At 49.9% G+C, this 21,379-nt stretch overlaps 1 protein-coding gene across 1 annotated transcript in view; it reads left to right on the forward strand.

The window, feature by feature from the left end:
* Positions 1–4,709, forward strand: part of LOC141176272 (glutamate receptor ionotropic, NMDA 3B-like) — a 474,027-nt gene extending 469,318 nt beyond the window's left edge. Inside the window, exon 9 of the mRNA XM_073660231.1 lies at positions 3,729–4,709. Coding sequence (XP_073516332.1) covers positions 3,729–4,029 — 301 coding nt within the window. The 3' untranslated portion in view covers positions 4,030–4,709. The remainder of the gene's footprint in view (positions 1–3,728) is intronic.
* The last annotated feature ends 16,670 nt before the right edge of the window (positions 4,710–21,379 follow it).

Here is a 21,379-nt window from a genome sequence, read left to right on the forward strand (position 1 = left end):
GCAAATATTGAAATAATACTCTATGCCCCCTACAAGGTCATTAATAAATATGTTAAAAAGAGAAGGGGGCATAATGTGATGCTGGGGAAGGATGTTAACAATACCATGGATGGCAAGAAGAACAAACAAATTAATTTTGGAAAAAATCAAGCCAGACATGTCGCTCGAAGCAAGGATCACCAAGCTATAATTTGCCTTCTTTGGACACCTCAAACAAAGATAGCAATCACTGAAAAGGAGCATCATGGTTGAAAGAATAGAAGGAACAAGGTGAAGACGACGACTAAGCAACCTGATGTCTTAATACAATCAAGATAACTGCAGAGAAGATCTTGGTGGACCTATTTAGGCTTGCACAAGATCGATTTTCCTACAGAGCCTTCATCCATCAAGTCACCATGGCTCGAGACTGAACCAAAGGCTGTTAAATAATAAATAAGTATAGATAATGAGACATATTGGTGCTTGGTAAATACAGTATGTACATTTTCCTTTCCTTAGCATTTCTATGGCCACAAGTCTACTGTACGTACAGATAAAGCTACCATTCTTACCAAACAATTTCAGAGATGATTTTGTGGCATGTTACTTGGCATCTGATAGGTATATTGCAACAATGTAAGCTTTTAATTATATGAAGATTTGCAGTCTGGGACTCCAAAATACCTTTCAGTCCACCATAATCCAAAGAAAAAATAGCTTTTAGTGTGTTATTTACTATACTCTATGGGGCAAATTAATGAAGACTTGCAAAGTGCACACCAGTATATTTGGTGTAGAGGGTGCCAAATTCAATAAGAGGCACATGCCACTTAATGAATTTGGCGCCTCTTCTGAGTGACTAGAGTAGCATTTCTGGCACAGTACACACCAGTGACTGGAGTTGTATTTGCGGTATACAAAACTCTGACATGCTTGTGTCTCGCCCAGGGGGAATATGGGGGAGACTCGGTACCTGGGCCTTTACCTCCTTGGGATGTCACGGCAGTCGGCTCCCGGGACCGTCCTCTGGGTCACTCTTTAAAAGTGGTTTTAGTGTTTTTAGTTTGTCTCGTGATGCCACCTGTGGTTTCCTGTAATAGTTACCGGCGCTGCTGCAGACCTCCGGGGGTGATGGGATGGCAGCTGGGATGAATCTGCTCTCCACAGGCGGAGCTGGCCCCCGGGGCAGTGTAGGTGTAGGCCTCTCTCCTGCTCCCCACACACAGTCCCGATCGGGTACTCTGAAGTCCCTCTGGGCAACCTGGAGTTCCCAGATCTACTTGATGCCCTTCACGGCGACTAGGGTGAGGCTGTGGCAACTGCACCATGGAAGTGCAGAAACCTCCGGTTTTTCCAGCCGAGACCTGGAGTAACACGGCTGGTCCAGGGACCGGTTCCCTTCCTGCGGCCTGATCCCTCTGACGCTTGGGAGATTCGGGCGTACGGGTGTCGTCCTGCACTAACCGTACCCCCTGGGATCCCTTCTGGTACCGGAGCCTTCCCCCCTGACTCCCCTCACACTCCTGGGCCCTCCATCTTACTAGGCCCCACTCTGGAGCAGAGCTCCTGAAGAGACTCTGCTCCCCTCCTCTCCTTACTGCTCACTTCACAACACTGCACTGACTACTCTACTCTAAGATGGCTTCCCTTTATATATACACCTCCTATAAAAGTGCTCCCCTGTTCTGCGTCCCACACCCACTACTGGTTCCCCCCACTCCAGCCAGGGCAGGGCTCAGCAGTAACACAGTGCATCTTGCCCTTCCAGCCGGCCTGGAGTAGTGTAGTGTTGAATGCGGGTGTTGGGGTCCCGGGAAGTACTCCATCCTTACCTGAGAGAAGGAGATGCCACACCTCAGGGTGAGGTGCAGTATCTCTGTGGCGACTGAACCCTCAGGGGCGCTATGAAGCAGTGTTCACCCAACAATACTTCAATAAATTATCATACGTTATAATAAGTTACAATAAATTTTATTCATTACAAATCTAAATACATACAAACAACGTCAAAAAACCCAAATAGCTAAAACACAAGTAAAATCAATATAGTGGGGTTACCCACTAATTTGAAGCCCACCTGCTCCAAAAAACATCCCTAGTTACAACAGAACAAGCAGTACCATAATACAACAAGTGCCAGTATTATCCCTGGTGATCAATATCGTACACATGCATATTAGTTATGACTGCCTGACATTAGTATTCAAGGAGGTGTACTATAGTCCAGAAAGATGAAGAGGGAAGTATGTACCTACTACAGCAGAGTATATATTGAAAAATACAAAGAGTCCCAAACATAAATGAAGCCCATATAGAATATCTGAGCTGACAAATACTATATACTCACATACCACAAAAAGTACTATTCAGGGTATAAATAAATACAAAACCCTTTCATGCTGTAAGTATCCCTCCTGCACATAATAGCGCTAAGATCAATCACCTCCCTGAGCACAAAATCCTATGCTGGAATGATGCAGGCGGGCATACAGTGCCCAACGCGTGTCGCCACTACACGTGGCTTCATCAGGGGTCTATAGGGCACAGGTAAGATGACGCTGTTATATATAATCAAGAACCTAATTACCATTTCAGCAGCTGATATGCGGCCACTCCAAACCGTACATTGCAGGAACATGGCGTGACCCCCAACCTGGAAGTGCTATGCATTGCACATGTGCAGGAGAGCATACAGGAAGTGAGGGGGAGGATCGCATCCTCCCCATGGTAACCCAGACGATGCAGCTGGTAACCAAACGCTGCAGCTTGTGCGTAGATGCACATTGCACAAAGCAGACAAAGCCATGATGAGCAGGGTGATGCCCGCATCCCAAAGGCTAAAGGTCACATCATGTATGTTGAAAAGTTATGCATTATGCGCAAGGAAAGAGCACCATCATAGTGAGAATATTTTGTCATTCATAGATGTAATGCCATAAGCTGGGCATCTTGCCACAGGCTATCCCAAGTCCTAATAAGTCCTGTCTGACCCTAAAGGTCATCAAATTAATCTAGTTATTTATAACATACCCCCATAACAGTTTGGCACACAGTAGGGTTTGCCAGAGGCATACAAAGTATACTTGAATCAGAGAGAGCACAATTTTGGATACTTAGCAAAAAAAAAAAAAATATTTTTAAAAACAATTTAAAAAAAAAAATAATAATATTTTTTTTATTTTTTATTTTTTTTATTCCCTTTATATTTTTATGAATAATATTATGCCGATACACACATGACAGTGTCACAAGCATTCTCCAATATACAGTGCGCACTGCTCATTCAAACATGGTATACGACCCGGCGTAGCACCCGCACAGCTATAGATTAACGTACACATAAGTCAGAGACACGTGTATTTATGTGGTGTGCAGCATGTTGATCCCCTTTTTGATTTGGATGGTGCCCTCCATAGTTTAGTGTTTATTGAACCCTCACTGGCGCCACACTTGATGAACCTTGTTTCCAGATCTTTTCACCTGATTCATTATTTGCGACTTTTTGTAAAGTCCAATCTTTGTGGAACATGCAATGTTTTTGCTTTGAAAAGATGAAAATAGAGAATTTATTTTTCACAAAATACACGAACCACATGCATCATGAATTTGGCATAAAAAAGTAATTGATTTATACAAAAAAACAAAAGTAGCCTCAAAGAACTGCAAATATGATTTGGGCCCAAAGTTTTCTCCTTGATGTGTACAGGATTTCCTTTAATAATTGTACAATTATTTGTTCCCTTCAGCTGCAACCTCCAGAAAGAATCAGCTGCAGAAACCCAATCTGTATGGAATAATCTGCGTCGCACCCCAGTTCGCCAAGAGAAAAGGGTGCATTTTAATTTAGAGACTGTAAATACTAAGGATTGTTTATGTGAAAATGGACAGCCCTGCAACACAAAGGAGCTGGAATTGAAAGAACTGGAGATGAAAATAGAAGGCATGAAGGATCAATTGAGAGCTGCCCTGATGAGAAAAAGTGAGCTGATGGTCATCCTGCAGCCACCATGTAACCACATGCAGCCAAAAACTAAGGGAGACAGATGATGCACTATTTGGCTCACGTACTTGGTATAGTCAAATGTTCTACCACAGAGCTTACAGTGGGGAGTATCGACAGTTCATGACTGATGGATTGTTGCATAAGGCACAATAATGAAATCCTCAGATACTTACACCCTCAGAACCTTGTGCAATGTGTAAGCCAGTAGATGAACACCATGCAAGCAATCAATGTATTACAAAAAATCAAAATATCTTGTTTCTGGAATTAAAATATGCCATTTGTCTTGTTTCTTGTATAAATGACACATTTTTTGTTTGTTTTTTAAGTCTTTCTATGTAAAAAGTTATTTTGTTTTAATTGAAAAGCGAACACAAGGTCAGTGCAGTATATAATGGCACAAACCTGGGAAAGCATCCTACTGTACTAACATTCCACCAAGAACTCAAAGGCATGTCCCTTCCTGATCTGTTTTCTTGTAATGGTGGGATCTTTTTAGGCTTCATTTATATAAGTATTTTGAATGCTTTAGCTCAGGGGTGGGCAACTACTGTTTTTTCAGACTATAAGAGACACCCCAAATTTTGTGGTGGAGTATAGGAAAAAAATATTTTTTATAAGATGGGGGGTCCATCTTATAGTCTGAATATGTACGGTATCTTACCTGGGGGGGCGGTGGAGTGAGGGTAATAGGAGGCAGGGTCCTTCAGGAAGCTGGTGGTGCAGCAGGATCGCAGGGCCCTCTGTTCACTACCTCAGGAACCTCACGGCTGCAGCAGAAGAGGTAAGATGGCTGGGGGCCAGTGCCTGGCTGAGGCCTGGGGCCGGTTTCTGCCTGGGGGCCAGGGCCAGTGTGTGCTGGGAGGCCGGTGAGCGGGATTTCCGGTGTGCACTGCCATCTTCCTGAATTTGTGAAATACAGGAAAATGGCCACCCGAGCTACCAGTTTGTGCATGTGCTGGCTCAGGCAGCCATTTTCCTGTAGATCACAGCTTCATGAAGATGGCACGCACATCAGAAAGCCACACCGGCTCCGGCCCCCAGGCAGACACTAGCCCGCATCATCTCACCTCTTCTGCTGCCACCGCTGGGTTCCTGCAGGAGGGGGGGAACTGAGGGCCCTTTGATCCTGCTCCACCCCCACCGCATCTATCCGGTATCAGGCTATACATTCGGACCATAAGACGCACCACCCATTTTCCTCTCAAATTTTTGGGGAAAAAAAGTGCGTCTTATGGTCCAAAAAATATGGTCATTTTCCCAAGGGGCCACATGAAAGACCATGACTGTTGTGAAAGGCCAAACAGGCTGAAATTAATTCTGCTCAATATTAATATATTAATTATAAATATTTTATATTAATTGTATCACTTAATATTGAGCAGAATTAAGTATGCTGATATCCCCCTATATACCATATAAGCCTGCACACAGCCCCCCTATATAACATATTAGCTCACACACAGCCCCTTACATACCATAAGGGCCTACACACAGCCTCCTATAAACAGTATGAGCCCTCACATAGCCTCCAATATACAGTATGATCCCCCACAAAGCCTCCTATAAACAGTGAGCCCCCACATAGCCTCCTATATACAGTATGAGCCCCCACATAGCCTCCCATATACAGTATGAGCCCCCACATAGCCTCCCATATACAGTATGAGCCCCCACATAGCCTCCTATATACAGAATGAGCAGCCACATAGCCTCCGATATACAGCATGAGCCCTTATTTAGCCTCCCATACACAGCATAAACCCTCACATAGTCTCCCATATACAGCATGAGCCCCCAACATAGCCTCCCATAAACAATATGAGCTTCTCATTTACAGCTTGAGCCCCCACATAGACTCCATATACAGTGTTGCTCACCATTATTGGCACCCCTCATTTTCATAGACTGTACAATATCTTCATAAATAAATGGAAATGTACCAAAGTTATATCCTCAGGATTTTTTAATTACTGGTCCAAAGTAATACAACAGTAAAACATTGTTTTTCAGCTTCATGTTGCAATTTCAAAGAAAAAAAAAAAAGATTAAACAGCATGTGCCACAATAAAGGCACCCCTAATTAATACTTAGTCACATTATTTAACCCCTTGAGTGAACACCGTAAAAATAAAATACACTTTTAGAAAACTATTTATTCATGATACAGCCGAACAAAGTGTAGAACAAAACGCAATCAAAAAGATATATATAAATAGAAATTGTATAGCTGAAAACGTCATCTTGTCCCGCAAAAAACAAGTCCTCCTTCCGCTCCATCAGCAGAAAAATCAAAAAGTTACAGCTGTCAGAAAATGCTATGCAAAAACTTTTTTTTTTTTTCCTAGAACATTGTTTTTAGTGTGTAAAAGCAGCAAACCATCACGGTGAATGGCAGAAAAAGTATTTCTAAATTGCTGTCTTTTGCTAATTCTGCCGCCCAAAAATTGGTATAGAAAGTGATCAAAAAATGTCATGTGCTGAAAAATGGTACCAATAAAAATTCCAAATCTTCCCGCAAAAAAAATCCCTAACATGACTGTCAGCATAAAAATACAAAAATTTATAGATCTCTAAACGTGGTGATTCAAAAAAATTTCTTTTTTTGGGCAAAAAAGCGTTTTTAATGTGTGATACTAGCAAAACCTGAAAAAAAGCGATGTAATCATGGTATCGCTGTAATCGTACTGACCTGCAGAATAAAGCCATCTTATCACTTATACCACAAGGTGAACAATTTAAAAAAATAAAATAAAACCAATTCTTGAACTGCTGTTGATTTTGCCTCCCAATGCAGTAAGGCCTCAATTAGATGTCTGAATTTAGCATACGAGTGCTTTCTGTGTTTTTCACAGATAGCACTTGTGATAATCTATGGGGCCATTCACATGTCCGATTTTTCCCTTAGACCGAGTGGTGAACAGGAAAATATTGGAGGTATATGTCTGATTTTGATCTAAGGCTCAGATCAAAATGAACAATGCAAGTCAACTGATCCGTGAAAAGAATTAGACTGCACTCGGTTGACATCCCACACGTATGGGGCATCAGCATACTCGGGAGAAAATGGACCACCCAATTTGTTGTGAAAATTCTTCTGTTACCCTTGTGAACATGACAAAGTTGGGGATAAAGCAACATTTTTGTGGAAAAAACGTAATTTTTCATTTTTACAGTCTAATATTTTAAAATTCTGTGTAGCACATGTGGATTCAAACTGTTTATCAAACTCCTAGATAAATTCCTTGACTGGTGTAATTTCCAAAATGGGGTCACTTGTGGGGAATTTCTGCTTTTTTGACACCTTATGGGCTGTTCAAATGCAAAATGGCGCCCGCAGTCTAGAGCAGCCAAATCTGTCCTCCAAAAGTCAAAGATAGCTCCTTCCTTTATGAGCACTCCAATGCACCCAAACAGTTGTTTTCCCCACATATCAGCACACTCTGGAGAAATTGCACAACAAACTGGGTTGTCAATTTTCTCCTGTTAACCTTGTGAAAATGAAAAATTTGGGGCTAAAGCAACATTTTTCGGGAAAAAACACAATATAAAAATTTCACGGTTCAATGTTTTAGAATTTTATGAAGCATCTGTGTGTTACAAATGGTCACCACACCACTAGATAAATTCAATATTAAAACAATATTACTGTGTTACCTGCCGACATGGGTAAATCAGTGATTTAATCTACAGACTAATGAGTCCATGGTCTACAGGGAATTGCCAAAGATTGAAAAGCCCCAGACGGATGAGTATGTGGGACCATAGAGCGCGCACACATAATGCAGGCAGCTAGATAGTCCCAAACATCCTGATGTACCCCAGACCACCAAAAACGATGAGTAAGAAGATCTGTTCTGGCTTTACAACCAGGATGTTATGCCAGGAGGACCAAATCGCAATGTTAACTCAAAATTCTGAGACGCAAGTTCACAGGAACAAACCGTTTACCTGAAGGATAGGCAGCAGGGGTGTCCCCCTTAGCCTCTTGGACCTACAGGTACTTCTCTAGATGATAACTTGTAGTAGCTCCTTTCTGTAATATGGAAACTGGCTCACAATTACTTCCTAACCTCTGGAAAACGACGAGATAATGCATCTGCTTTAATGTTCTTATCCTCCGGCCTATAAGTAGCAAAAAAGTTGAATCTGGTAAAAAAAACAATGACTATCTTGCCTGTCTAGGTGTCAGACGTTTAGCAGATTCCAGATACAAAAGATTTTTATGATCGTGATTACCATACCGGATGAGTTGCCCCCTTCAAAAAATGACGTAATTCCTGAAAAGCCAACTTCATTGCCAAGAGTTCCCTATTGTTAATATCATTGTTCTTCTCGGTGGACGACATTATCTTGGAGTATTATGCACACGGACACCATTTACTTGGAGATGAACCCTGCGACAATACAGCTCCCACCCCCACCTCTGATGCATCTGACGCGCCCCCTGGGCCTGTGTTGTGGATGCACGTGTGCGGGAGTACCGGGAGCTGGATCGCTGGGGGTTGTAGTCTTCCGTGGCGGTGACCCGGTCCGTGCCCAGGGCGGTCAAGCCAGTGGCAGTCTTAGTGTTATAATAAGTGTCCGACTACGCCACCCGTGGATTGCGGTCAGTGGGGACTGCCGCTGCAAGGCAGACCGCTGAGGCTGGTATTATGTGTGTAGCTTAGAATGGGATGACTCCCCACGGGAGGAGTATAGCCTCAGGGCAGTTAGTGTGGATGATGGGAGCGATGGTGCACCAGCGCAGCAGGAATTACTCAGAGTCCGTGCAGTGCAGTTCAGGGTCTTTACTGGTGTTATAAAGCAGACCCTCCCGGGAGTACTGGCTAGTATATGGGGCCTGGTCAGTCTGCGAGCAAGCAGGAGTTCCCCCGGCCAGGCCTCCCCGTCTATCTGCACTCTTCCTGGCTACCTTGCTGTAAGCGGTTACAAGTAGCCCACGTCCCTGAGTATACCGTGTGGTGCTCACCCGTATGGTTGGTGACATGGGGCCTTCTGTTAGCCTCCGCTCCTGGATGGCGGCGCTGGTCCCTTCCTTGTGACTGAGCCTCCGGGCTTCTATGGCCAGAGGACCTGGAATCCCCTGCCCGCTGGTTTCTGCTGCTGGGTGTATATCAGTCCCCACAGCCTCGGACTCCGGTGTCCGGTTTTAGTGTCCTAAGCCAGGGCGTGCTATATCTCCACTTAGCTTCCAGCCCCTGGTCTTCTGCTCTTAGCTCCTACAGAGCTCCTAGTTCTTGCTCTCCCTGTGTCTGCTGCTCTCCAGACCAGACTGCGTCTATGTCTGGGACTTCACTCACTAATCCCACCCCAGACCCAGTTTTTAAGGGCAGATTCCTCCCCTCCCAGGTCTGGGCGGGCGGTGTTGCATGTTTAGGGCTCCTGACCAGAGAAACCTCCCACTTGCTCTCAGACATAATATTTCTATTACTGTGGCAACCAGACCCCTGGGGTGCCACATTCCCCCCTAGTAAATTTTAGTACTCCGGGACTAAACACATTTTTAAGAAAATACAAATACAAGGGTATAAACAATAATACAATAACATATATACAAGAAGCTTTAGTCTGTAGAGGTCAAGGCGTGTCCGTAACCGGGTGTCCATATCACCCAAGGAGAAGTTTTGGCACAGAATAGGGGACCTGTCCACAGAAAACCCCTTGCGTTAGCCTTGGGCGTGGCTGCAAGGCGAGACTAACTACTTTGGGCCGCAAGGAGGCCACGCCAGACAGGTTTTCTCTTCCGTGGCCATCTTCGCAAGAGGCACAATGTGCAACTATCTACAAAACTGTTTCGGTTATCCAGCGTCCATAACCTGTTAGTCCAAAGAAATCTGCAGGGTAACTGAGAAACATAATTAATAACAGGCAACAACAAAAACCATAAACATTTTTCAATAAACAGGTAAATTTACAGTGCATGGCTTTATATTTTCCAGCGAGCGGACATCTGACCTCTAGTGACTCTAGTGGACCTACGGAGCTCACTAACTGGTTCTGCACCACAGGGTGTAGGGGATGTTATAGGTAAGCTGGGCAGCTGTCTGTGCACTCTTTGGCTCACTAGGGGCACGGCAGGCTCACTACTAGAAGAGGGTTGATTCTCCTGGTCTGCTGGTATGGAATTCTTCTGCCTCCTGGGCCGGCTGCTCTTCCAGCTCTACCTGGTCTTCTGTAGGCACTTGAGGGGCTGGCTGGAGAAAGGTGAGGATGGGCACCACGATAGCGTTGTTTACTTGTGTCCAGGACCGGGGAAAGTCTCCGAGTACGGTGCTGATCATGTCCTCCTTTTCCTCTGCGGGTTGAGAGTTTTCTTGATCTTCTTCAGGGCTATGCAGCTGCTCGGGACACTTCTTCAGGTGGTCTCTGGAGACAATGGCTGTGGTCTCTCCTCCATCCTTACTGATGACACAGACTTTTGGGTTCTCATGGCTTGAGGGCAGTACGGTTTACGGGTCCTTCTCCCACTGGTCGTCCAACTTGTGGAGCCGCCTCTTTCTCTTCAAGACCCGCTCTCCAGGTACCAGGGGAACAGCGGGAGCATACTGGTTATAAGCCTTCTCTTGCCTTTCTCTAGCTTGAGACAGACTTCGCTCGACGCTCTCCTGTACTTTCTGATACTGCTGCTGCCGTTCTGCATCCCAGTCTGACTCTGGCGAGGTGTCCTAAGGTGTCAGGACTCCCATATCCAGGTCAATAGGCAGCTTACCTGGTCTTGCTCTCATTAGGTAAGCCGGGGTACAGTTGGTGGAACCTACAGGGATGTGATTGTACAAGTCCACCAAATCGGGCAGTTTTTCAGGCCACAGACTGCGTTCTTCCAGGGGCAACGTTTTTAGCAAGTCTATCACCACCTGGTTCATTTTCTCACATAATCCGTTGGTCTGAGGGTGATAGGGCGTTGTTCTTATCTTCTTTCAGCCATACAGGTTTCAGAACTCCTGGAAGACCTCCGCTTCGAAGGCTGGTCCTTGGTCCGTCAACACTTGCTCCGGATACCCGTGTGGACGGCAGAAGTGCTGCTGGAAGACTCTAGCTGCTGTTTGAGCCGTTAAGTCCTTGACAGGGACCACCACCAGGAACCGGGAGTAGTGATCTACGATTGTGAGGGCGTAGACGTACCCAGATTTGCTTGGAGCCAGTTTCACATGGTCCAGGGCTACCAGTTCCAGTGGCTGTCTGGTGATGATGGGCTGCAGGGGAGTCTTCTGGCTGGCGCGGTCCTTTCTTCTCAGGTTGCACAGGCCACAGTCTCTGCACCACCTCTCGATGGCTCCTCTCATGCCTACCCAGTAGAACCGTTCACGCAACAAGAACTCCAGCTTCTTCCATCCAAAATGTCCCGCTCCGTTGTGGTATGCCTTCAGCACCATAGCCGCGTCTCGTCTTGGGACCACTACCTGCCAGGTCAACTCATGTGTTCGAGAGTTAACCATTCTCCGGCACAGCTTCTCCCTGTAGAGAAACAGCTTACTTTTCTCCTTCCACAGTTGCTTGGTCTCCTCCGGAGCGTCTGGGTCAAGACGGGCATTGGCCTGTGTCAGCATTTCCTTCACCAGACGGACTGCGGGATCACTGTCTTGCGTTTCCGCCCAGCTGTAGTGTGGCAAGGGATTGAACGTCACAGAGCGCCTGTCCTTCACACGGTGGGAATACAGGGTAATCCCATGACGGTGGAACGCAGGGAGCTCGACTTCCTCCAGATCTTCTGGATCCTCCCCTACGTCCGGTAAGTTTGGCATGCTAGACAGGGCATCCGCGTTGGCATTTGAGCGTCCCGCCCGGTATTTGATGGTGAATTCATAGTTGGACAGGCGGGCCATCCATCTCTGCTCCAGGGCACCGAGCCTTGCAGTGTCCAGGTGTGTCAACGGGTTGTTATTCGTGTACACGGTGAACTTGGAAGAGGCAAGGTAATGCTTGAAACGTTCGGTCACTGCCCACACTACTGCCAGGAACTCCAGTTGAATGAGCTATAATTCTCAGGGTTCCTCTCCGTGGGCCGTAGCTTTCAGCTGGCGTAAGCGATTACCCGTTCTTTCCCCTGCTGGATCTGGGACAGTACGGCTCCTAGCCCGATGTTGCTTGCGTCCGTGTGGAGGATAAAGGGCTGGCTGTAGTCAGGATATGCCAGGATTTCATCCCCCGTGAGGGCCATCTTCAGCTGGCAGAAGGACACCTCTTCTAGCTTTTCCCACCTGCAGGGCTGCTTCTGGTTTTTGGCTTACTGAGATTGACCTATCAGGAGGTCCTGCATAGGGGCTGCCATTTTGGTGAAACAGGGAATGAATCTTCGGTAGTAGCCTACCAACCCAAAGAACTGCCGCACTTCCTTTATGCTGGAGGGTCTTGGCCAGTCTTTAATCACGGTGATCTTATCGGGGTCGGGAGCCACTCCGTCAGCACTCACCTCGTGTCACAGGTATTGCACCTTTGGTTTCAGGAGGTGACACTTAGAGGGTTTCACGTTTAGGCCGTAGCTTGCCAGGGCGTCAAACACTTCTGCCAGGTGTTTCAGGTGGTCTTGGAATAAACGATGACATCGTCCAGGTATAACAGGACCGTCTCGAAATTCCGGTGTCCCAGACAGCATTCCATCAACCGTTGGAAGGTTCCTGGTGCGTTGCAGAGCCTGAACGGCATACAGTTAAATTCGCTGAAACCCATCGGGGTGGTGAATGCGGTCTTCTCCCGGTCCGCCTCTGCTACAGGAACCTGCAAGTACCCGCTAGTGAGATCCAAAGTGGAGAAGAAGTTAGCAGATTTTAATGCAGCTAAAGATTCTTCTATTCTAGGTAACGGGTACGCATCTTTGTGTGTGATACGGTTGACCTTTCTGTAGTCCATACACATTCTCATGGTGTTGTCTTTCTTTTTCACTAGGACTAGTGGAGCTGCCCAGGGGCTACAGCTGTCCCTGATTACCCCAGCCTCCTTCATATCTTTTAGCATCCCCTTGGCGTGTTGATAGTGTGCAGGGGGTACGGGTCGGTATCTCTCCTTTATAGGTGTAGCATCGGCGTCTCTGCCCCGTTCTAGGCAGAGACGCCGTCCCTCTCACCTCCCCGCTCCTGGCGCGGCGTCCTCCAGCGCTTCTCTCCCCGGTGCTTCCGGCACACGCTCCTTCCCCGGCAGTGCGCTTAGGGCGCGCGCGCGCTCCCCCTCTCTTAAAGGGACCGCGCGCGCCGTCCTAAGGAGTCCCCGGCCAATTGCCGGAGGACCTCCCATATAAAAGGCACCTCCTCCAAATTGGAGGTGCCCGAGCAATGTTGTAGCACTGTTCACTACTCTGCTTCAGCCCTCAGGTCCCGTTGCCAGTTACCTGCCAGATACCTGCCAGATTCCTGCCAGTCTACTGTCTAATTCCTGCCTGATATCCTGCTACCTGCCTGCTAGCCTGAGGTCCGACGGTCTGCCTTCCAACTTCTGTCAGTCTGTCTAAGGACCAGCTTGCCCCCTCACCTGGGAGCGCACATCTTCTACCTGCCTGCTTGCCTGAGGTCCGACGGTCTGCCTTCCAACTCCTGTCAGTCTGTCTAAGGACCAGCTTGCCCGCTCACCTGGGAGCGCTCATCTGCTACCTGTCTGTTGGTCTTCCTGGAGGCTCCGCCGTCACATGCTGTGACCACCCGATTATCCAGAGACTCTCGCCTGCTCACCTGGGAGCTCACGTCTATCATCTGCCGCCACAGGTCGTACCAATACTTTACCCAGAGACTGCCCCGGTCACTTGCCGTGACCTCCTGCCCGTTCATCCAGAGACTGCCCCGGTCACTTGCCGTGACCTCCTGCCCGTTCATCCAGAGACTGCCCCGGTCACTTGCCGTGATCTCCTGCCCGTTCATCCAGAGACTGCCCCGGTCACTTGCCGTGACCTCCTGTCCGTTCATTCAGAGACTGTCCCAGTCACCTGCTGTGACTGCCTGCCCGTTTAACCTGGTCGCCACCCGCTTCCTTACAAGGACCGCCCCCTTGTATAGTAGCTCAGAGGTTCCGCCTCCCAGACCCGTTACAGTTTGCTCGGGCCATGGAACCCGGTGGCACCCAAGCTCCCTCGCTCTCGGACCTGTGTCATGAACTGTCCCGTCAGAGGTCCCAACAGGAGTCCATCCTGGGTCACCTGCGGAATGTCAATTCTCGCCTGGACACTCTGACTGCTCTGCCTGCAACCACCGCCAGTGCCATGACTCGCAATCCGGCAGCTCCACTGCCCACTAATAACATGGTATCCTACCCCGGACCCCGGCTTTCTGCACCTCCTCGTTTCGGAGGCGACTCCGCCCAGGCTCGGGGCTTCATAAATCAGTGCACCCTGCACTTTGAACTCCTGTCTCACCAGTTTAACTCCGACCGGGCCAAAATTGCATTCATCATGTCCCATCTCACCGAAGAGGCCCTGGCCTGGCTAAATCCTCTATGGGAGAGAGGAGACCCCCTGGTGTCCGACTTGCCTGCCTTTCTCACGGCTTTCCGGAAAGTCTTCGACGAACCCGGACGGAAGACCTCATCCGCATCATCTCTGCTACGCCTCCGTCAGGGAAGTCTCACCGTGGGCCAATATGCCATACGGTTCCGTACCCTTGCCTCGGAGCTGGCCTGGGATAATGACGCTCTGGTTTCCGTCTTCTGGGAGGGTCTGTCCGGCCGTATTAAAGATGAACTTGCCGGTCGGGACATTCCTACCACTCTCGATGACCTAATAACTCTTGCCACCCGGATTGACCTGCGGTTCCAGGAGCGTGCCAAAGAGGTCACCCGTGAGAGGAGGTTTCCACGTCTAGCTCCTACTTTTCAGAAACCCGTCACTCCCTCCGTCTCTCCTCAGCTACACTCTCCTGAGCCTATGCAGGTCGACCAGACCAAGATGGTCGGTTCTCGCCAAGAATCTCGCCGAGCCGAGGGAAGCTGTTTCTATTATGGCAGTATGAAGCACTTCATCCGTTCCTGCCCGGAAAAGCCGGGAAACGCCAGTGTCTAGGACCACTCGGAGAGGTCGTCCTAGACAAAAGTAAGCCCTCTCCGTCTCTGACCTTACCGGTCTCTATTGCTTGGGGAGAAAACCGTCTCTTTGAACTCGCCCATCTGGATTCTGGAGCTGCTGGAAACCTCATCTCCCAGTCTCTGGTAGAGAGATACCATATTCCCACCAAGTCCCTGGCTGAACCATTGTCAGTCGCCTCCGTGGATGGAAGACTTCTCTCGGAGACCATCCTGCTCGTCACCGAACCCATAACCCTGCAGGTGGGAATGCTGCACTCTGAGGAGATCTCATTCCATGTGCTGTCCGGACTTTCTCACTCCCTGTTGCTAGGTCTACCTTGGCTCCAGACACATGAACCCGTATTGAACTGGCGGTCCGGTGAAGTACTCCGATGGGGTCCTGACTGCCATAGGACCTGCCTGGTCCCGGTCCGTCCACTTCACCCTCAGCCTACTCCAGCTAACTTACCTGGTCTCCCGGCTCCCTACTGGCCCTATGCGGACGTCTTCGGTAAGAAGGAAGCTGAGACGTTGCCACCCCATAGGCCATACGATTGCCTGATCGACCTGGTACCTGGCACCACTCCTCCCCGTGGGCGTATCTACCCGTTGTCTGCAGCCGAGACCCGAGCCATGTCTGAGTACATTGAAGAGAATCTGGCTAGGGGATTTATCCGAAAATCTACCTCCCCGGCTGGAGCCGGATTCTTCTTTGTCAAAAAGAAAGACGGCTCGCTACGTCCCTGTATTGACTACAGAGGACTCAATCTCATCACGGTAAAAAACAAATATCCCCTGCCACTCATCTCCGAATTGTTTGACCGACTCAAGGGCGCCAGGATCTTCTCCAAGCTGGATCTACGAGGAGCGTATAATCTGGTCCGTATCCGTCAAGGAGACGAGTGGAAGACGGCATTCAATACCCGGGACGGTCACTACGAGTACCTTGTGATGCCCTTCGGTCTCTGTAATGCTCCCGCGGTTTTTCAGGAACTAGTCAACGACATCTTCCGTGACGTCCTGTACTCCTGCGTAGTGGTATACCTGGACGATATCTTGGTCTTCTCTCCGGATCTCCCCACACACCGGAGGGATGTTCGTCAGGTCCTGCTTAGGCTTCGGCAGAACCACCTTTATGCCAAATACGAGAAGTGCCTCTTCGATCAGACCTCCCTTCCGTTCTTGGGCTATGTCATCTCCCAAACAGGTCTGCAAATGGATCCCGAGAAGCTCTCTTCCGTTCTAAAATGGCCTCGTCCTGAAGGTTTGAAGGCGATACAGCGATTCCTGGGCTTCGCTAATTATTATCGTCTTTTCATCCCACACTTCTCGTCTCGGACTGCTCCCATATCTGCACTTACCCGTAAGGGGGCTAACCCCAGGACATGGTCGCCTGAAGCCGAGGAGGCCTTCCTTTCCCTAAAGAAAGCCTTCGCCTCTGCTCCCGTCCTGCACCGTCCGGACTGTAATAAACAATTCTACCTGGAGGTTGATGCCTCCTCCTCCGGAGTCGGAGCGGTGCTCACCCAGAAGTCTTCTACCGGGAGAATGGTAACGTGCGGCTTCTTCTCCAAAATCTTCTCCTCGTCGGAGCGCAACTACTCCATTGGAGACCGGGAATTGCTAGCCATTAAATTGGCACTGGGAGAGTGGCGCTATCTGCTTGAAGGGGCTCTCTACCCGGTAATTATCTACACGGATCACAAAAACCTGGCATATCTCCAAAATGCCCAGAGACTCAATCCTCGCCAGGCCCGGTGATCGTTGTTTTTTGCCCGCTTCGACTTCATTCTTCATTTCCGTCCGGCGGACAAGAACGTCAAAGCTGATGCCTTGTCCCGGTCCTTCCTGTCCTCCGATCAAGAGGAGGAACCTACACACATCATCGACTCCTCCAAGGTGATGAATGTGGCCCCCTTGGATCTGACTCGTCTTCCACCCGGTAAGACGTTCGTAGCTGTGCCAGATCGGGAGAGGGTTCTTCGCTGGGGACATTCTTCTAAACTAGCTGGCCATGCTGGCCAAAAGAAGACCTTCCAACTTATTACCCGGCATTACTGGTGGCCTACCCTGCGTAAGGACGTGGTAGACTTCGTCGCGGCCTGTTCATCCTGTGCCCGTAACAAAGTTCCCCGACATCTACCTGCCGGCCATCTCCTGCCCCTTCCCGTACCTGCTGCTCCTTGGCAACACATCGCTATGGACTTTATCACCGACCTTCCAGTTTCTGCCGGTTGTACTGTCATTTGGGTTGTCGCTGACCGTTTTTCTAAGATGGCCCACTTCATTCCCCTGCCTGGTCTTCCGTCTGCACCCGAGCTGGCTAAAGACTTTATCCGCCACATCTTCCGTCTCCATGGTCTGCCCCTCCACATCGTGTCGTATCGTGGGGTTCAGTTCACCTCTCGCTTCTGGAGAGCCACATGTAAGCTGCTGGACATTACCCTGGATTTCTCCTCCGCTTACCACCCTCAGTCCAATGGTCAAGTGGAGCGGATCAATCAGATCTTGTCCAGCTACCTCCGGCACTTCATTGATGCTCACCACTCGGACTGGGTGGATCTCCTACCATGGGCCGAGTTCTCTTATAACAACCATGAGAGCGAGTCCTCTTCCAAATCCCCGTTCTTTATAGTCGGTGGCCAACATCCCCGGATTCCACTTCCTGTCTCCGTTTCTGTGGACAACCCTGCTGCGGAGTCTCTTGTCAGCGAATTTTCTACTATTTGGGAGAGCACCAGGTCCGCTCTTCTTCTCTCCTCTGAGCGGATGAAGAGATATGCTGATAAGAGACGTCTGGATCTGCCCCAATTCCGTCCGGGAGACCAGGTTTGGCTCTCATCCAAACATGTGCGGCTCAAAGTACCCTCCTACAAGTTGGGTCCTCGATTCATCGGCCCCTTCGAAGTCCTCAGGCAAATTAACCCTGTGGCCTACAAATTAAAACTCCCGGCCACCCTACGGATCCCCAACTCCTTCCACGTATCTCTCCTCAAACCCGTTGTCTTTAACTTTTTTTCCAAAGATCCAGGTGCCCCTCCTGCTCCGGTTTCCGCTGATGACATCTTTGAGGTAGAGAGTATTCTGGCCTCCAAGAGGGTAAGAGGAAAAACCTTTTTTCTGGTAGATTGGAAGGGGTTTGGTCCTGAGGAGAGAATTTGGGAACCCAGGGAGAACATCAACACCCCGCTTCTCCTTGAGAAATTTCTTTCTGGCCAAAAAAAGAGGGGGCCTAAAGGGGGGGGTACTGTAGCATCGGCGTCTCTGCCCCGTTCTAGGCAGAGACGCCGTCCCTCTCACCTCCCCGCTCCTGGCGCGGCGTCCTCCAGCGCTTCTCTCCCCGCTGCTTCCGGCACGCGCTCCTTCCCCGGCAGTGTGCTTAGGGCGCGCGCGCGCGCTCCCCCTCTCTTAAAGGGACCGCGCGCGCCGTCCTAAGGAGTCCCCGGCCAATTGCCGGAGGACCTCCCATATAAAAGGCACCTCCTCCAAATTGGAGGTGCCCGAGCAATGTTGTAGCACTGTTCACTACTCTGCTTCAGCCCTCAGGTCCCGTTGCCAGTTACCTGCCAGATACCTGCCAGTCTACTGTCTAATTCCTGCCTGATATCCTGCTACCTGCCTGCTAGCCTGAGGTCCGACGGTCTGCCTTCCAACTTCTGTCAGTCTGTCTAAGGACCAGCTTGCCCCCTCACCTGGGAGCGCACATCTTCTACCTGCCTGCTTGCCTGAGGTCCGACGGTCTGCCTTCCAACTCCTGTCAGTCTGTCTAAGGACCAGCTTGCCCGCTCACCTGGGAGCGCTCATCTGCTACCTGTCTGTTGGTCTTCCTGGAGGCTCCGCCGTCACATGCTGTGACCACCCGATTATCCAGAGACTCTCGCCTGCTCACCTGGGAGCTCACGTCTATCATCTGCCGCCACAGGTCGTACCAATCCTTTACCCAGAGACTGCCCCGGTCACTTGCCGTGACTTCCTGCCCGTTCATCCAGAGACTGCCCCGGTCACTTGCCGTGACCTCCTGCCCGTTCATCCAGAGACTGCCCCGGTCACTTGCCGTGACCTCCTGCCCGTTCATCCAGAGACTGCCCCAGTCACTTGCCGTGACCTCCTGTCCGTTCATTCAGAGACTGTCCCAGTCACCTGCTGTGACTGCCTGCCCGTCTACCCTGGTCGCCACCCGCTCCCTTACAAGGACCGACCCCTTGTATAGTAGCTCAGAGGTTCCGCCTCCCAGACCCGTTACAATAGGAGGATGGTCTCCCATGGGAATGTGATGTTCTACCCCCTTTACTCGCCCGAAGTCTAGCGGGTGTTTGCTAAACACTCTCTCGTACTCTTGAACCACCCGATAGACTCCCTGTTTTTGGTGTGAGGGAGTGGAGTCAGTACCCAAATGCAGCTGCTGACACCAGTCCTCCATTGGTCTCTTAGGGCCGTTATCTTCCTCTGGTTGAGATGGAGGCAAGAGTTCCAAGGCCTGTACAGAATTCTGGTTGATGGCGAACAATTTGGCTAGCGTAGCATACCGGGGCAGGTATACTTCTCTCTCCCCGATATTTATGATGCGGACTGGTACCCTCCCGTGGCGTACATCGACCACCCCCCGTGCTGTCAAAATGGTGGGCCTACTGTCTGAGTAGACGGGTTCTACCATTGCTTGGTAGTCTCTACCTCTTAGAACAATAGCCACCCGGCACCAAATCATCATCTCACTTTTTGGGGGCATGGCAATAGGGAACGGGTCACACATTCTCACGCTACCTATCTCACCACCAGATAGTTCCACTTGTTGCCGCTTCATCAGTGCCCGGATCTCTTTTTGGAGGACACGCTGCTGGCTGGAACTGGCATTCTTGGCAACCTGTTGCAAAATAAGAATCACCTCTGCAAGACAGTTTTTGATTATGTTAGTACCTAGGGTTATTTTTGGGTGACTCTCGCGACGGTCAATGTCCACAATGATCAGTCCTTGTGCCGGCAGTTCAACTTTACCGACCTTGATGGTCACCTCCTTAAATCCCATCTGTGGCACGGGCTGACCATTGCTGGCGATAATGCTCAGGTCGTCATCTGGGTAGCGGGTTATGTCCGAGTCATTCCAGTACCGCTTGAAGAGCACGTACGGGATGGTGGTGACCTGTGACCCGGTGTCCAGTAGGGCACTCATAGGAATGCCGTCCAGTACCACAGGCAAGACCGGATGTCCCCCTATGTATTTGTCACGCCAGTTCGATGGGCCTGATGATCTTAGGCCTGGGGGTTGGCCCTCTACCCCAGGTTGTGCCCGTTTAAATGACAGTACCTTGCCATATGTCCGAGTTGATTGCAGCGGCGGCAGATGGGTCGTCCGTCCTCGTCGTACCGGTCGCTGGGTCTTCCTCTGGACGGTGGGATCCTCCTCTGTCAGTGCCACGGGACGTCCTCCGGTCCGGATGCCAGCTGGATCTTTCCTGGAGAAGAAACCTGCAAAGACTGCACAGTTCTGGTTAGCGCGGCAACGCTTTTAGTAAGCTCTTGGACCTGATGGTGCAGGTCTGTAGCCGAGTTGTTATCCAAAGCCTGCGCATCAGCTCCCACAGGCCCTGCAGACAAGTGCGCCGTCTCCTGGTGATAAGTGATATCAGGGCGCCTCTGGGTCACAGCGCCACCTGGTGCCGGTTCTCGGAGCACCCGGATGGCTCTGTCCTTGAACTGTGCAAAGTCCAGGTCAGGGTCCTGTAAGGCCATTGCCCGCAACTGGGTTCGATGGGCATTGCACAGTAGACCCTCAATAAATTGTTTGGTCAACAGCTTGTCTTCATTCCCCACACTGTCAGGGTCCGCCTGCTTAATGGCTCTCAGGGCCTCTTGTAGGTTTAGAGCATAGTGTCTTATACTCTCGTGTGCCCGCTGTTTGCACCCGTAAAATCTGAGTTTTATTTCGGCTGAGGTTCGGGTATCAAACGTGTCTTTCAGCCGGGCTAGTATTTCTCTGACAGTCCTCTTCTTCCCAGGTGACCAGGACTTTACCTCCCTTTGGGCTGCCCCGATTAACTGGGCCACCAGGATGCTCACTTTTTGCTCTTCCGTGATGGGGTATACCTGGAAGAGGCTATCCAGTCTTTCCCTAAAGTCACTTAGGGTATGTGACTCCCCTGAGTACTGGGGTAGCCAGGTTGCCCCCGGGATATAGGGCATGGTGAATGGCATGACCGCTGCAGCGGTTGCGCTGGCGGCCGGTGTGGCGGTGGAGCTCCCCTCTGTATCCGACATCCTTCTACCCCCCTAGTGGACCAGGGCCTACCTTGCGATGCTCTTCCTCCGTAGGCCGCGGCTCCGCAGTCAATCGTCGGGGTAGAGGACCTGGCGTCGCACTCCGATGACATCAGCGTCGCTCCATCTCCCTTCCAGGACCTTGCGCAGCGTCGGTGC

Source organism: Phyllobates terribilis, unplaced genomic scaffold (genome assembly GCF_046119375.1).
Source record: "Phyllobates terribilis strain yellow unplaced genomic scaffold, ASM4611937v1 Scaffold_22__1_contigs__length_20350403, whole genome shotgun sequence".
NCBI lineage: Eukaryota > Metazoa > Chordata > Amphibia > Anura > Dendrobatidae > Phyllobates > Phyllobates terribilis.